The sequence below is a fragment of the Halyomorpha halys genome, unplaced genomic scaffold, assembly GCF_000696795.3.
Source record: "Halyomorpha halys isolate HHAL.00 unplaced genomic scaffold, Hhal_1.1 Scaffold1136.1, whole genome shotgun sequence".
In the NCBI taxonomy this organism is placed as follows: Eukaryota; Metazoa; Arthropoda; class Insecta; order Hemiptera; family Pentatomidae; genus Halyomorpha; species Halyomorpha halys.
Window position 1 is genome coordinate 327,624 of NW_027108193.1, and position 19,260 is coordinate 346,883.

Below are 19,260 nucleotides of genomic sequence, written 5' to 3' on the forward strand. Positions count from 1 at the left end.
ATAAATATAAATTTATGTTTCTCTTACTTTATGAATCCGTAAATGAGAAGAGCCACACCAACCACTGCTGCTACACTGCTCCCTGTTATCAATGCTGTAATATTAAATGAACTCAATAATATGTTCTATTAAATATCTTTTATATCTTTTAATTACTTTAGGAGAATTATGACATATATATATCGTTGACATGGTGTTTATCCATATGACAGTTAGTATGATTGAGTTCCACTAATAATTAAGGTGATTTTGAAGTTATTAACATTTAATAAATTAGCTGTATTGAATAAAATTCCTAAGTAAACTATTGTCTAAAGTTTAAGTTTATATTAGTTAAAACAAATATTGGCTATCCTTCCAAAAAGTATCAAAAACACTGTTCAAATGATTCTACTGCCAATGACCATAAAGAAATTATAATCAAAAGAAATATATCAATAAACTAGCTAAGTTTTTTCTCCATTCAAAATAATTCATTTATTTGATAAAATAACAGGAATTTATGAAAAAATAAGCTTTAAATGTCAAATTGGCATTTTGTTCACCTTGTTAGGAACTAACCTCCTTGCCTATGGGGATCTATATAAGAGTTTATAAGCAAATTACAAATTTGAAACTTACAGTACCATTTTACTAACAGTTTAAGTTCAAAAACATAATTCCCTCTTTATTTCATAAAAAGTTAGATAAAAGTAGGTATTGAATAAACATATGCAGGTTTTATTGTCATTTGTTCATCTCACCAGTTTCCTCTAATTTTCAGGGGTATTACTTTTCCTCCATTGGTTATTTTTCAGGAGGGTTGTACACTGAACCAGTGGGTCATATGTTATGAAATCCACCATACCTTTTGAGTTTGTGTTACTTCTAGATGTGTATTCACGCTTATTGTTATTGTTTGTCATTCTTATGACTTGTCTTCTTTCAAATATGCAGGAGATTTAAAGATGTAGTTTTTGATAAACTTATTTTGAACGTGCTAGATTCAATTCTTTGCACATCGTTTGTTGAAAAATGAGGAACAATATGAGATTCATCACCCAGTCATTCATTCATGCACTTCTTACATCTATATTACCAATTACCAACTACCCCAAATTACCAAGTATGATATAAAATTTATATTTAATTTTTTTTTTTTTTTTTACTTACCTATATAGAATATATAGTCTGGAGAAGTATAGTAATGTAAAATTTTCAATTCGAATTTGAATGTGATACAAGTTTTTTAGATCCAGTGAGTCCAAATAATCAAGTCTCACCAATCAGCCTCAAAAAAGAAAAGCCTGTAGGAAGCTGATAGTACACATTTAAGGCTGATATGTACCTTAGATGCTACAGTCGTTAAAATTGACTAACTAGAAGTGGAACATTTTTTCGATTTTCTCAAAATAACTAAAAAGAATCCTATAATAATTTTATCTTCTTTGTGCTGTTAGGTCCATCATTCTTGAAAGATTTAAACCTTGTCATTCTAAAAATTTTTGTTTCCTGAATGTAGTTTTCCAACGAATTGTCAATATTTAAGTTTATATCAGTTTTATACAATTATATGATTATCGGACGATATACAGTAATAGGGTACAACCAGTAATTTATTATAAATAATAATTACCAATAAGGATGATATTTTCTTGCGTAGAACTAAACTCAATCAATGGGGTTTTGACCACCTCATCGGGGTTGCTCTCTTCTGTCGTTGTAGATTGTTTATTTTCTTCTCTTTTTTCGGTTGTTAATATTTCTTCAGTAGGTTCCTCATTCTTATCATCCAATGTCTCTTCATCTCCTGAAACGAAAATCAAATATTTTTTAAAATAATTTATTCAACTGTTGATCGTATGGTTTAGTTAATCAAGTTAAGGAAATACAACGAAAGTTTAATAAACTTATGTTGAATTATTGAGAAGTTCAAACGAACTATTGGAAAAGATTTAAAATAACTATCGTGTTCTTTTATGTGTTGAAGAGATCAATATTTTTATTAATTTAATTAACTCTCTTCTTTCGTAAGTATTAAGAGAACGACCCGTATTGCCAATGTAAATACTGAGTATTATATTATATTACTATTAGTGTTAAAACCAGTACATACTCAGGTATAATATTACATGGTGACATGTAAAGATCAGCATAGTTCGTATTACCTATCACTATTTCTAAAATTTACTCCAAATTATGCTGATATCAAATATACTCTCGGGAAAAATCAGCGCATTATTAATTTTTCGTAGTATCCGATATCTAAACAACATCCTGTAGCGTAGTGTAGGTATTTGTCGCTTCCGGGGCAGATGCGAAGTATGTCGCCCACCCCCCCCTTCAAACTAACTTTTTATACAAAGTTGAGGTCTTTTGGGATTTCGCCGGCTGTGTAAAGTGTCGCCTCGATGTGCCCTCTCTTTTGCTACGTTACTGACCACTACTAAAAGTTTTAATTTGAGAATGAATCACAAACTCAGAAAAATATTTACAGAGCTAGAATCTGGTAACACTTCTTCGTACTTCAATAGCTTAAGTTGCCTCAACATCGACGTGATGACAGGAAAAATGTTATCTTGAGAAATGTTCTTCCATTTTCGCTGTAATGCGTTCTGAAGATCAATAAGTGACATTGCATAATTCCAATAAACCTATTGAGGTTACACCATATTTGGTGTATCGGATCAAGATTTGGACAGCATGCAAAAAGCGGTAGAAGATGCTTGCTCCTAGGAAGCAGGCGATCTCAATAGAAGTGGTTTGTGACCTTGCACTTTATTCAAGAAAAAAGGAAATTTTACTAATAAATTGCCTAAATGGCAGTTCATATTGTTTGAGGATGGAAATGAGTACAAAGGATAAACTGATAGTAGAGAGTAATCTGTTCGGCAATGGTCACTTAAAAATTAACCACAAAGTACGTCCATAATATATCGGCCCTGTTTAGGCAAAACTCACGAACTGCAACATTTTTTAGTGTTAGTTATTGGTGTTTATTGTTTAAGGACTTTCCCCTTCTTTTGAGGGTTACTCGATACCTTCCTTGACCGCCCGCCAATCCTCCGGCTTAATGAGTAGTACTGTGTAGCCTAGGTTCCTGCAAAATCTATTCGTCCAGGGTACCGCATGGTCTCAATCTGCTAGTGAATATTATAATTGCGAGGGAAAACTTACTAATTCATTAAATCCACTTTAATAATATTACCGATTTAATGACTTGGTGAGTTAGATCGATAGATTTTGTTATTCAGCATTGATAGGTGTTTATAACTAATAACTTATTATTAGTTAATAACTAGTTACTTACGTTTTAACTTATTGCCTTTAGCGAGATTTGTCTGAACAGAGGCGATATTAAGTCTAACCGATCGGTAACTTTTGACTAGGCCTCATAGGCATTCCAAATACGCCATTTTGGAATTTCGGCTTCCGTGGAATGTGCCTCTTGGTTCATTAGCCTCTTTGTCAGGATTGCCGATGTCAATATTCCACTTGATCTATAACTTCCAAAACCCTACCGAACCACACCATTATTCCACTCCAAAGGAACATCAGAATACCTTTCGAGGCTGGTAGTATTATTACAATCAAATTAAGTGGTTATACTAAGTATTCATTGTGACTAGTAGTTATCCGGAGGAAAACTCATATATTTTATCAATCTATTATTAAAAAGAAAAGAAAAGATTACTTCCATTCAGTAGGCTTGAAGTTCGAAAAATATTGTATAAAGTATTCAAGGAGAAGTCACACATTCAGTGAAAGGAAGCCCAAGACAAAACAATAGAGGTGACTCATTTCATACTAGGATTTTGGACAGTAAAACGTTCATGTCAATTGGCCTCAAATGAAATGTTCTCAACTGTCCTTTGGAAGCTACTGGGGTAAAAAATGATAGCCCAGGGAATACAATATAGTCGACAACGATGCGAAAAATAATAGCAAATAAAGGGAAAAATAGGACCATTTCTATTTTTTATTTTATGTTTGTTGTGTTTGGGTTGCATTAAAGATCTAAAATTTCGACCTTCACATACGAAAAAAAACTCTAAAATTTTCCTTAATTTACCATTCCAGGCTTGATATTTTAACTACTGTCCATCGCGCGAAAACATTATGCTTTTTTTTTAGTAGGATAAGTTGGCTAAAGAGATTGCCGAAGATCCGTGCTATACGGAAGAATAATAATTGAAAGTTTCAAAAAAGCTTTATATATTTTCTGTATTTTATGTCTTAGATTTTCGTTTATAATTGTAAATATGCGCACTAGCAGAAATTACATATTCTCATTTATTATTTTTTAGTTTAATTGTATTAGATTTTTTAGCATTTTTTTCCCTTTATGTTTACTATCAGAAGTCATCTAATGTTTTATGATATGACAAGTGGTTTTATTTTATTTTTTTTGTCATTATTTTATATATTCTGTTAATTACTGTTGTTTATTTGCATCTTTTTAAATTCATTGTATTATTTTATTTTATGACATCCCGTAATTTCATCTCTATTTCGTAATTTACTCTAAGGCTCTAAAGCCTAATTTTGACGCCTGTAAATTATTCTAAAGGGTTCAATCCCAGAATAAATAAAGATTATTATTATTATGCTATATTTTCATCGACAGTTGGGCCTCCCACTTTACTTGGGATATCTCCATATTCTCTGTCAGTTATTTATTCATAATCTATACCCATTATAGTCCAAGAGCCCAAGAGGATAAAGAAGGCAGTTATCTCACCCCAATTTTTGATTACTTTAATGAAAGTTATATATAGTTAATAGTCAAAATTGATGAGTCTGCCAAGTACAGGTAGGAGGAATAAAAAATGGCCCTGTTTCAAAGCGATAAAAAAACTAATTTTTGATTCGGAGTTCTATATCTTAAAAAGTAGGAACAACACAAGAAAACCTAAGAGAACGTCATTTAAAGAAGAGTAAATTTGCTAAAATATGAGCCATAATAGAGTTAATTACGTTAAATAGTTTTCAAGATATTGCTTTTTAAAAAACAACATTTCATAAAAATGTTGTATGAGACGTACTGAAAGATCAGTAGTAAGTAAATTTATATCTCAAAATCATTTGAGGTACAGATGTCTATTAGCACTCAAACTAAAGCTACTTTAATGAGCTATAAACTAGTTTCTTATGTTTATCTTTGTAGGAGTAATATTTTACAAGAAATTCGCTAAAATAAGTTGATTTATAGTTGTTCGGACAAATTTTCATTTGCCAAATTTATATTCATATGTGAATATCATAAAAACTGTGACCACCATGAAGATAAGAGTCATAAAATACTTTTTAGTAAGTTAAATTTCACCCGTTAAACCATTTCAACCGTTTCATTGGAATATGTGTAGAGATCCTTAGTATATTTTATGTTTGAAAGAGTTCGTTATTCTTTTTTAGCCGAAACATTTATGAATAGTATTTTCATTGAGTAAAGAAAAAATAAAATCGGCAGTTCACATTCAATTGAAACGTTATGCAATAGACTAATTGCATTACATTCATTTATCATGCACTTCTTCATTTATAACGAAATTGGTTCTTTTAATAAGCTGATATTTGATTGTGCACCGTTGTTGGTTTGCTTAGTTTGAAGTATAATCATGGCCACTTAACCCATAAATTAAACTTTTCTGTAAACAAGGATTGGCGCTTGCATAATTGATGAGGCAATTTATGAAATTATACCACTTGATTAAAATGAATCATTCGTTCTAAGTTGATTGTTGTTCGGAATTATACAGCGAAAATACTAAAGTTTGGATTTCTTCTTGTTTGGTTGGCTCGTTAGATATAATTGTTGTCTCAAGGCAAAAAATGTTCCCCTCGCATAATGTACCGCCATAAGGTTTAAATTTATTCGAGTTTGAATGCTTACTAATTGCATAAATTGTTAATTGTAGAATGATAATCCAGGTGGTAAAAAAAAACTATTTATTAGTAACCAAATTTCGCCCCACTTTGAAGTGCTTCATCAGCTCTACATAAGAAAAAGATACAAACATTGTAAAATATCATGCCACGATAAGAATCTACATATAAAGTTATGAAAAAAGGATTTTATATTAAAAAAATATAAATATAAATGAATAGGGTACTAACTAATAACGTAAACCGAAATAAGCGATAGAATTGCAAATTTACACTGGAGTAATGAAGAGTGAAATGTAATATATAGAAATAATAATAAATATTGTAAAACTGAAATAAAGAAGAAATATAGTGTAAGACTGATGCAATAAAAAATCAAGCAAAAATAAATTTAAATCAATGATAAATAAAGGAATAATATTGAGAGATAAAGTAGAAACGATAAATAAAGGAATAATATTAGGTAATAAAATAAGAATGATTTGGATGCTCATCTGAATCCTGCAAGATGTAAAGTGAGGATTTAAAACGGAAGAGGTAGTGGTAAGGTGTAAGTTGGTAACGGAAATTTGAAGCTCAAAAGAAATTTGTGCGTAGCAGGAACAATAAATGCATAAGATGAATATAAGGTTGTATAAATATAGTAGAATATATAAAATATGTGCAGAAAACAAAAATTAAAAAAAATATATATATACACTCCAAAGCAATGGTTCCCAACTGAATTTCGTGGAAAATGGTGTTTAGGAAGCATATTTGAATCTTACCACCTAAGATTTTCTTCAAATTTTGCACAGGTACTGTGTAAATATCCTTAGCCTTTCTTAGCTTTTGCTGAAAAGACGGTTCACTTTACATATATCAAATGATAACGTAGGGGCCATTTTCCTACTTCTACCAAAAAGGTTTCACCACACCAAAAAAAGGTTGGGAACCACAGGTCAAAAGAGTAACGTAATTAAAGAAGAACATAAACACGGAACAAATAAACAGATAATAAAATAAACTAAGAAATAAGAAAATCAAAAGATAAACGTTGGTTATTAACAAATAGTTTTTCGGACCATCTTCCTAAAATAAATTACATGCCGTCAGCTAATCATCTTCTAAAAGTAATTGTTAATGCTAATAACATTTTAAAAATTGAACTGTAAGTATGTTGAATACGAAAATTAAGGATGACGTATTTGATAAAGCATCCAGGAATGGAAAATGTGGTAATTCACTGATAATAGATGATGTTTTGTTAATGTACAGTAGTTTCATTCTTATTGTGTAATTTAAGGTTTAATATTATGACCTTCGAATTGATGAATTTCCGATTCATGATAATAACATTTCCAATATTTGTTTTATGCATAGTTAAACAAATAAAATCGGATATTATAAATCATAAACATAAAATCCAAACCGGTATATGACCCTGCATATAGAAACTGCCATTGGAAATTTTCCTCTGTAACTTCTGTAATTCTCAATATTGGGTGAGTTTGACTAGGTTATAAGCGATATAAAGTCGAATTATCAAACGCTTTTGAAGTTAACAGGTTTAGGGGATTGATAGCTCGTCGATCGTTCAAACCAATTCCTATTGAAAAGGGAATATAAGTACTTTATAAAAGTTCATGACATGATGTTATTTCCCTCGAGTATGGATATATATTTCAGCAACTGAGGATTTTGATTTGATCTGAATTTGGTCTATATATAAAGATGAATAAATTATATGTAGAATGCTAATATTTTAAATAAATATTATGTGTATACATTGCTGCATTAGTATTGGATACATGTAATTACAAAATTGTATGGAGGATGATATAAAGAAAGTTTTTTTAAAATGAAAACAAAGAACATGAGCTAAAACAAGAAGAGATAAGAAAAAGAAAGAAAACAAAATAGTAATAATAAATATAAATATCACACACAGTATTATTTCACTTCTTTTTCTAACACATTTGTCGTCACCCTCTTATATACGTTTCCTCTTTTTAACTGTTGTTAAATACTCATGACACTTTGTCATCTTCCGGTACTTCGTCATCCTTGTACATATATATATTTTTAACATTTTCCAAAAACCATTTGTTGTCACCCTCTCACACGCTTTCTTCCTCTAAATATTTTCTACCCACTTTTTACTTTTTATTTTTTACCCACTCATAATGTTTCCTCTTAAAACCACTTAGTCATTCTTGTAACGTATTTTTTTAATTCGGAGTATGGCCGTTCACGGCGCAGAAACCACTTGGCGGTTAGATTTCAAGCTGACAGGTTCGTTTTATTCTCTTCCCCTCATCTTTATTTTATCTCCCATCTTTTCTCAATTTTCCCTACCCACGTTATTAGTTATGTTCACGATATATTATTATTGTTGTTTTCAAAATATTTTTTTTTCTATTCATTTCTTTTTTTAAACTTTACTTATATTTTGCCTCTTTATCAATTATTATGGTCACTTATATTTTCTTTCTCTCAATTTTCTTTTTCTTTCCATATTTTAATTTTTAAATTATTAATAACTAATATATTCATATTTCTTTGCATTATATAACTTCATTTTTATTTTATTTCCTTAATTATGTTATTTTACCTACTTATTCAATTACCTATGTATACATTTTATTTTCCACTTCTCTCATCACTTTATTTTATTAATTCCATTCTGCAAAATTATTTACAATATGTCATTTTGTTTATATTTTATTTTTTATTTTCTATATTCATTGGTTGTTATCTTGTTCTGTTCTTAGCCCTGATGAAAGCTAGAAACTCTAGCCGAAACGTTGGCACGATTAAATAAGTTACATCAACTTATTTGGGTTTTATTTTGACCGCACCCTCAACCATCTTCTCGTATAAGTCATCCACGGCCAACTATCTCTCATAATTATAAATATCACACGTTTTTGAACTTAACAGGTTATTGATTATTATTATATAGGGATTGATATATCGTCGATCTTTCGAGCCAATTCCCATTGAAAAGGGTATAGAAGTACTTAAGAAAAGAACCCCCATGACATGATCTTATTTCCCTCGAGTATGGATATCTTACAGGAATGGAGTATTTCGATTTGATCTGTTTCACATTTTACTTAAATAATAAAAATGGATTAACAATAAGAGTGTTGAAATACTATTTCATTACACATGTTATTTCAGATAAGAGTAACTTTGAGACTAATAGAGAAGGAGTTTCTAATATTCCTTTAATCTGGAAAAAATATATTTACATTATTAAAAAAAGCGAAAAACATTCAACTGAGTTTTGTGATTTTAACCTTTTAAGAAGGAGCTCTAAAGGATGGAATGAAGAAAGTGGAAGAATTTAGCATCTAAGTGTGATTAAATATTGTATTGTAAAAAAATAGTACATTTTTTATAGTAATTTTACGTAACTGATCACTGACAAATTTTTATTTACCATACTTTACGTTAATTCTAGTCATTATACGACATACGCCATTTATTTTTAGCTACGATAAAACGAAAAGAACAGCGTTTATAATCAAAGAGGCCGGGGAAAAAACGTGATATTTCACCCGAATTTTAGAACACATAAAATTTCAAACGACAACTATATTAATAGTCAAAGTTGATGACTGTGCCAACCTTAGTTAGGGGGAATAAAAAATGGTGGCTGTTTCAAAACCAAACAAAAAATTTAAATAAATTTAAGTAAACAAAAAAAAAACTTAATCATTCAAAGTAGAGTGAATTTTCTAATATATGAGCACTAACAGACATGATTATGTTAAAGCAATACTTCCGGAGATACTGTTTTTCATAAATTAGATTATTTTTTTACAAATAACAATAAATCAACATTTTAAAATTTATTTTAGTAAATATCATGAAAACTACTACGAATGACGTTAGTATATCTGTTAGCTCCCAATTGAGAAATAGTAGCAGGTATAGTATAGCAATTTCAAGAAAATTAGATAAGAGTAGATATTCGCCAAAATAAATTCATAAAATATTAATTTTTCGTTATTTGGAAAGCAATGTTGCTTTTTGAAGAACTGTACCTCGAGTATTGGACTAGAGAGCTCTTGGAGAGCTCATATTTCAGAAAATTTACTATAGTTCTAAGGGTATAGAGCTCAAAATGAGTGAAAATATCCCTTGTATCGTTCAGATAAAAAATGGGCCATTACCTAACAGAAAATAGCACGCAATTTTTTTTTTACTTGCAAGAACACAAAAATGATTTTTTTTTTTTTGTAACTTTTGGAACAGCCACTATGTTTTATTCCCTCCTACCATGATTAGCAGAGTCATCAATTTTGATTGTAAACTGTAAATACTTTTCATTGAAGTGATCAAAAATCGGGGTGATATTACTTGTTGGTTTTTCCTTCTGGGCTCTTGACTTTCAGTCATAAACTTATAATGAATAAAAAAAACAAAACACATATTTTTATATTTTCTAAATTCATCACCTCTGTTCTGTCGTTTGTAGTTCTCTACTTACTGTAATATACTTGCTGAGGTAGACTGGAAGGACGAGGGTGGAAGAACCTGATGTCGGAGGGTGGGACCGCGAAGTCCGATTGTGGTAGAGCTGGCCCCGCGGGGGCTGGAGGAGGCTGCTCGGGCAGGGCGTGCGACCAGGGGCGGTGCAACCGGCCCCGCAGTGGGGGCTCCCTTCGCAGTTCCCCTGACAGCAGCATTTGCCGCAGATATTCCTCCAGTTCAGCTGCAGCAGTACAAAATCATAAGGATTACTTCATAAAAAAAAAAATTATATTAACAATAATATCCTCTTCATAAAATGTTTATAAAAAATAACTCCAATATTTTTTTGAAATAAACTATATAAAAAATGTTAAAGACCTAAACAAAAAAAGCTACGCATTTCTAGCCTTGTAGTGCAGATGAAACATACAAAAATAGGAGATGGGTCGAACTAATTTCGACAAAGACGTGGATTGATTTTTTTTTGTTCTTTCTTATTATCATTTTGTCATAGTAAAAGTATAAGAGAATCTAAGTGCTGTATTGCCCGCCATTTTGGATTTTTTTTTTAAACGATCAAAAACAGATTCAATAAAAATAAACATTTTTTGATCTTATCTCTCAATGGACATGATTTTGATTTTGAAAATATGAAAGTAATATAAAAAGAAGATATTATTTTTAGAAGATAAATTTTAGAGACTAATAATATAATTAAACCAGATTCCAAAAAACTAAACCACCATTGTTCCAAAGTTTGAGTATTAATTAAATTATTAATAAATAATAAATATTTCCAGTGAATAATTGGAAACGGTCCATACAGAAAAAAAAAAAAAAAAAGAAAGGAAATCTGAAATTAAAATATCAATAAAATCGTAAAAATAGAGTGAATACTGGCTTAATCTTTTAGTCTTAATTTAGTCTATATATAAAGATGTATAAATTAAATCTATAATGCGTATATTTTAAATAATTTGGGCATACACCATGGAAAATGCATATTATACGCATACATTGTTGCATTAGTAATGGATACATATAAGATTACGAAATTTTATATAGAAGATGATATACAGAAAGTTATTTACAAATGAAATGAAAGAAGATACAACAAAACAAGAAGAGGTAAGAGAAAGAAAGAAAACAAATAGTAATAATAAATAAAATATAAATGAATTCAAAGAATAAATCAAATCAATAATAAAATAAAATAAAAAAAAATAATTTTTTAAGCAGCAATCAAACTATAGTGAAATATTTACTATTCTCAATTTTTCATCTTAAAAATTCTATAATGTAAAACACTATATACTGTTTTCATTAATAATATAAATACATATGTATATGATAATAATGAATTAATAAAAAAAGTAAGAATAAGAAAACAGAAAATGAGAAAGTTTAAAACAACAATCATTAATTTTTGTTTCAGTAAATTAAAATAAGATAAAGCATAAATACACTGAATAAAAAATGGTATAAAAACTACTATATTCAAAATATTGGAAGGTTGTAACTCTGCACATTAACATAGCAGGTCTATGATTAATTGGTGAGTTCTTTAAATTGGCTCTTGTATTTTTAAACAATATTGGTTAGGGTAGAGGGCATGAGTCCTTCTGGATTAAAGATGATCTCAGAAAACTATATCTTTTTTTGTAATGTATGTAACAGTCGTATAATATGTGTTGGAAGGTTTATGTAGTTTGTCCGTAGCATTTACATTTGTGCGTATTTTGTGAAATATCTGAAGTATTGGTTAGTAGGACCATGTTTTGTAAGGAATTGAGGCAATTTGAAGTGGGTGCTTTTGGTTATGTGTACTGATGTTCAGAATGTATCTGATGCCATTATCCGTTCCACTCTTCGATTAAGTCAGTAAAGTTTTTTTTTACGTTATTAACAGAGACCTTTGCCAGTGTTTCTGCTATTTCGTTACTTACAATACCACTGAGCCCTTTTACTCAAAGCAATCGAGTATTTATGTCCAGTGTTGTAAAATTACAATGTCATATGTTTGATATAGATAGACATGACGGTGTTAAATAAACAATTGAATAATAATTTTATCGTTCTAGCTATCCATGACAATGATGGCCATTTCCTAAACCATATATGCTGTCTTTTAAAATATGGAGACCTTGTGGTTGCATGTCAGTCATAATTTTTTCTTGGTTTTGACTCGATCTTGATACCGGCGAACTATCACAGAAGATATTGTATGTATAGTGTTGTATATTTGTCTTAATTTATAACCCTTAAAAAAACAAATCTTTGTACTCGTTGCAGTTTGGTTAGATTGGTCGGCTTCTTGAAACCTGATTCCCAAACAGGTATTGTGTAGAGCAGTTTTAAATACATACAATGTAAGTTTTTTTTTTAGAAATAAAAAATATAATATTGTTAATTAAATTGATACATGTGAAAAATGAAATATATTAAGCATTATAAACTGTTGATAACCGAACCCTAACATGGTTAATGTAGGATTTGATAATAGTATAATCATGTTTATTGTGAATATAAGAAAATTGTTTGAAATTTAAATTGATGCAATAAGAAGATAAACACTTCTAAATATATAACTATTTTTTATAAATATATAAAAAGAAACTCTTGTGATACTAATTGATAAATATATTTGTTTTTAAATATAATTGACTTGGGCAATTAGCTTTCAACAGGTACAAAAATTTTTTAATAACATGGACAAATAAATTGCAAGTTATGATAGTATAAATACAGTGTTATATGATGAATAAATTGTAAGTAAATAATATTTTAGGTGTCCTGTGGGTCTGAAAGTTAGAAAAAAAATAAAAAATCGAATTTTTGTTTTCACTTAAAGTTAGTCTTCCTCTTTTTCTTCCTGTTCTGTGCCTCTCAGCGTGGAGGTGCCTCGATCCAAGCGTTCCATCTGTCCCGGTTCCTTGCCAATGCCCTCATGGAATCCAACATCTTTCCTCTCTTCTCTCCCATTCTACCCACATTTTCCTGCCACGACATCCTTAGCCTTCCTCTTGGTCTTTTGTCATTTGGTTTAGCTTGGAAGAATTTTCGCGGTCCACGGTCTTCATCCACGGCATATATGTCCGAACCACTTCAGCTATCTCTTCCCTAGAATTTCAGTTAGTGGTTTCACCCCTTAAAGTTAGTCAATTGCTTGTAAACTAAGAAATTGAACTGAGATTCAAGCTGACAGGTTACAAAACAGCCTTCAAAGAACAAGAAGAAAAAATATGACAATATTACACTGAAAACAATGGCAGGTCTAATTTCTTTATGTATTAAACTTATAAAAGCTAAAGGTGAAATATTCAAAATAAAAGAATGTAAAGATAAAAGTAAATTTCCTTTACTTCCCATTATTGATCTTGAAAATAATTGCAATAATAATTTTACAAGAAAACAAAGTAAGGCAAATATATTTAATACATTAAACAAATAGCGTGGCCAGCAATTTATAAATTAATTTTGGGAAGTATCGCAGAAAGTGCTACCCTTAGCGAAGACTATTATTAGGAAATACATTATAATAGATCTTTATAGCAGATATATATCTTAATATAATTATATCTTTGTATCAGATTTAGTTTCACTTTGAGTGCTAAAAGGCATCTATAGGTCTAATAATTCCTGAAATAATCACCAAAATATATTCACTTGCTATTTTTTAAAAAAATCTTTGGTTCAGAAACTACCAGACGCAAAAATGTATATTAAAACTCAAATTGAAGCTACTTAAATAAACCATAAAGTAGTTACTTTACTGATCTTTAGAGTCCTTTCAAAGAGAGAATACCGTGATTTAGTAGAGGTAATAAATATGTTATATATTGAACCTCACGTTATTATAAATATATTTGTCTGTACATCTGCGTTGGTACCTGATTCCTGGGGAGTGATGGTTGACAGTAACACGATTAATAGCAGTCAACGCAAAGGAATAATGGATAAAAGATGTTTTAGCGTCAAAATCCATTAGGCCAGGTATCAGTCGGAAAAGGGGTTGACAGGCAAGATCACAAGATGTCAAGTATGGTATGTTCCCACTACTTCTTGATCTTTGTTTATGAATTATGCTTCAGTAGGTGAAGCTGCGAGTAGCCAATGAGAAAACAGGGACCGAGAGGTAACACTACCTGAAAATCAGGTGTGGAAGAGTAGAACTTGGCAAAGAGAAGGTGAAGGAATGGGGACTTTGGAGCTGGACAAGGAGGAAGACACTTCCAGGGGGTCTCCAGGAGAACTTGCAGAGAATATGACGAGTGGGCCATACTGAAGAGCAGGTGACAATGAATCACACACCACAACATGCATCACCCAGCCAGGGATTTATATATATAAGGTATCCATGTATGATGTAAATGCATTTTATGGAAAACCATTTATCTGGATTATTTAATAAATAATATTATATTATTCACAGATCCATTATAAATTTCAATGGTAAAAATATTTTATAAATATAAAGATGTATAATTGGTAAAGTGGTAAACACGCTAGGCCTTTGGAAAGTTAATCCAATAATAATGGTTCTAAGGACTCAAATAATATTAATTAATATGAATATATTTGGTTAATTACCTTCATTACTTATCCTGGCATCTCAGCCATGAAGTCATTCATTCCATCAAATATTTATAATTATGGAAATATCACACTTTGATTATTGAAACAAAAGTTGGACTTATTTAATTCCTTTTTACTTTTATTAACAAATCTATACTCACTCACTAGCAGTTAGATAAAAAGTTAGTAACCTTATAACAAATATACCTTTGCATAGTTGATATTTTTTATAAAATTTTATTATTAACTCTATAGAAATCGAGGGACTTAGAAACAATTGAACAATTGACTGAGAAAACTGTTTAGCTCTCCAGTTGTGCGACAACAAAACATAGCGATTATTTCCAATATTGGCTAAAGAATGATTGTTAACGATTTTTTCGTCCCTGTCAGTTTGAGAATGCTCATAAAATCATGTGATTAACATTATCTATCAGTTAAAATGTTTTAGTATGAAGTACAAAATTGTATAGATAAAAATGTTTATGATTGAAAAATATTTGGTTATCACAACAATAAAACCAAATAGTATTCTAATCAATTAGCTCATCTGATTAATTTTTCACTTTGGAATCGGAGCCTACAAAACTCAGTCCTTCTAAAAAACATAATAATACATTTTTTATGATTAATGGAACGAAACAAATCTCTAAAAGATTTTAAATTTAATTTTAACACGAGTTCCTCATAAAAAGCTCGACCTTTTAAATTTAATTTTTTATAAGAATATCTACCTTTGAATTCCATTATCAAATTCCGGAGATATTTTTTCATTTTACTTTGCCCTAATGGGGAAAAAGAGGGCCCTTTATATCCTTAAGGAGGAGAATGGAATTTAATAAAGTCAGCTTTTTATTATAATGTTCTCAGTGGAGAAACGCCATCCATTGGAAATTATATTATATTTCTTGTAATTATTATTAAAGAATTTTAATAAATGAAAGAATCCAATAATTTTTCTTATACATTTTCAGGTCAAAATTGTGTAATAACTGTGCAAGAAATGATCACTTTTTCATTAACATCTATTTTAGTATTTTTTTTCAATTACACATTACACACACACAAAATAATAACATTGTTGTTTAATAAATATTTCAAATTATTAAATTAATTTAATAGTCCCATAGAATCATTAGTGAGAGATTAGTGCAGAATTCAAAATACACGTCTGCCGTCTTAAAGCCGTTGGAATTTAAAAAATATATACATGATTTAGTCGAAGAAACAGTAAAAAACAAAATGAAAAGAGCACGAAATAACAATATATCACAAAGTGATTGGTGTCTTTGAATAGACAAGCTCCACAATGAAAAGTCGTGCAAAACTAAAATTACATATTTAAAGTATATGTATTCACTATTAGCCTTTCAGTTGACAGGATGAATAAATAAATAAACTAATTCTTAATATTTTAATATTGACTATATGACATTTTAGAATTGAATAAATGGTCCGGAGCACAATGTAAATTTTAGTGAATTGTTTTATTTTGCATTTCTGCCATACTTGTGCAAAAGGAAAATGTTAATATTTCGCATGGAAGAATACTTTTTAAATGTACTTTTTAGGAAACTGTCGTTATTGGAGTTAGTCATCCGTAAGGCGGATTTTGAATCAATTAAAAAAATCATGGTTCTCAAATGAGGGAGGATTAATTTAAATTCAAAGATTGACAATATATGAAAGTTGAGTAATGCAGGCACCGCACTTGATTTTTATAATATATTGTTTGGGATTGGCATAGCATTAAAAAGTTTCGAACCTGATACATGGCCGGAAGTTTATTTTGTACATAAAAAATCCTTTTTTATATTTTTGCATTAACAAAATACTAATATTTTATTAGATTAGTGATTTGATTATTGACTAGTGACGCGGTTGAGAGAGAAATGCCGGTATATTCAGGAGATTTTCTACAAAAGTGGGAGGCAAGATCGGTACGTAGTTCTCCAGTCTGAATGTAAATAGAAATGTATTTATGATGTTACTTACTTCAGGTTTAAATTTATTTATTATTTGTATGATTTATTTCTATTTTTATAATTCGTTTTCCTATTTTTTACTTTGTTTACATTTACTTTATGTATGTGTATATAAGGTGTGGAATTGCTCTCTGATCCCTATTACCATAGCCTGTAAATAAACGACAGAGTGTAATATTGGGCAATAAAAATATAAAGAAAAAAAATCATTCTACGCTCAATATCCTGGAAACTGTCTACTACGCGACAAACATTATTTTATTCATACATTAATTAATTAATAATTAATTAAAAGTAAAGTAAATTTTTGATTTTAGAGAATTCTTTAATTTAATATTATCTAAATATAGTTTAAATTAATTTTTTTTTGAAAACTAGAAAAGACTTATTATGACTGAAATGATTTTATTACTTCATCTACTTGGCCAATATCATGCAAATTCTTGTGAAAAATATTAGTAAATTTTAAAATTTAATTAAACAACTCCATAATGAGCATTTACTGAGGTCTGTATGTCTAATAGCTCATAAAATATAAAAATGAATCATAGTCGATAAATGTAGGACGATGGAAAATAACTTGATAAAATATTTTTTATGCTTCTCTGGTGTGATAAAAATACCTAGTATCAATCAAATTCCACTAACTTAATTGATATTAAGCTATTAACAATGATTAAAAATATATGTGCTGTTTTAGCCACCTCAAATCGACTATGTCTTTTCGTTAGAAGGCTTTATGAATAAAAAATAAACTGGCTCGGATAAAACATTAATTTGCCCAATTTAAACATTTGAAAACTAAAAATAAATAAACAAAATATACAAGTAAAAATAAAAAGGTCTTTCAGATAAAAATAAAATAGTTCGATAAATTAGGAAAATTACAATAAAACTAATTTACACAAAAAAATAAATAAATATATAAAATAAATACTGCTCGGCGAAATGTTTGTTCCACTCCGATAGATCCGAGGAAGAGTGGAAGGTCCAAATATCCAACAGGCGTATTGTATTAGGCGAGCCGACAAAATGTACGCAGACAGGGCTGGTTACACACGTTCTTAGGGTTCAGGGGTTGGCCACTAATTACTTAATTAGTGGAACTCATATTAAAATCGGAACACAGAAGTGGTCTGGTTCCGAACCTTTTTGACGACGAGTACATTCAAAAAACGTCAAATAAAATAATATCAACTAAACGCAGACAGGGCTGCTAATGACGCTACCAGGGCCACTAATTAGTCGGAACTGCCCTAAAAAACTAAGATGGTCGGTCCGTTGCTAGGTGACGCTTCTTAGCAACAGTTATCACCCCTAGCAACTGTCTCTATTACTCATTATTACAAACAAATATAATTACACATTTTTCTTTTCAAATAACTAAATCTAAATAAAACAATACAAATAAGTGTTTTTAAATACAATTATTAATTATTTTCTTTTGTTACTAACTAGAGGTTTCTGTTTAATATGATAGCTATTAAGAAGTGCCTCACATGTTTTTATCCATCAACGTACATATTTTTAACACATGTGCGTATTTACTATTTATTGTTAGTTAACATGTGGGTTGTTTTCATATTTCTTTGAGTTTTATTTGTTTTATTTTGAATCCCCCCAACAAATTCTCTTATAGTCAATTATTTATTAATAAAATAATTTATTAGTAAATTTGAATAATTTAGGTGTTTTATAGAATATTTTGAGTAATTTGCTGCTGATATTTATTGCTTATTATTTGATTATCTACCACCAAGACCAATGTTTGAACATAAAAATAATTATTTTAATTGTGTGTTCATAACTACATGTGTTAAAGTAAATAAATATTATATTTTAGTAACCAACAAGCGAAATATATATGTATATAGGGAGAAGCATGGCTCAGTGATAAGGCACTTTGTTACTAACTCCACAGGCCCGAGTTCTAATCCGGCTGTGACAGAGAATTATTTATTCTCTTTTTTTTTTCGGCCAAGACTCCCATTGGAGTCCTATACTGCCGAATCATGGTTGGGGGTCAAAGCTCTTCATTTTTTGGGACCGCCACTCAATGAAAAAAGTCAACGTCCCAGGCCGGATTCGAACCTGCACCGCCAATAGACATCAAATTGGTAAAGACTGTGTCTTAACCACTGAGCTATGGGCGGCCCAATTATTCTCTTCTTATAGCCTTAAGTCAACTATGAGGGTTCGGGAGGCCGCCGGGATCCACCCTACCTCATAAAGTGGGTATCCTATTGTGATTAATCATCTCCTGGCTCAACCGTTGGTCTAGTAACAGTACTAGACACATAAGTTGATATTATTCGGCTCATTTCCTCTTTTTTTTAAGTTGTTCTCTCAGCTAAAAATATCTTTATATATA

General features: G+C 30.0%; 1 protein-coding gene and 1 long non-coding RNA gene across 2 annotated transcripts in view; one reads left to right on the forward strand and one right to left on the reverse strand.

The window, feature by feature from the left end:
• Window positions 1-19,260, reverse strand: part of LOC106688473 (protein cab-1) — a gene marked incomplete at its 5' end in the record, with an annotated part of 35,725 nt that overhangs the window by 14,092 nt on the left and 2,373 nt on the right. Inside the window, 3 exon segments of the mRNA XM_067046579.1 lie at window positions 28-94; window positions 1,616-1,789; window positions 10,346-10,570. Of these exon segments, the coding sequence (XP_066902680.1) occupies window positions 28-94; window positions 1,616-1,789; window positions 10,346-10,570 (466 nt within the window).
• On the forward strand, window positions 12,461-14,725 carry LOC106688474 (uncharacterized). Its single transcript, XR_001344325.2, has 3 exons — window positions 12,461-12,551; window positions 12,622-12,698; window positions 14,421-14,725. It is a non-coding gene; the product is annotated as an uncharacterized lncRNA (long non-coding RNA).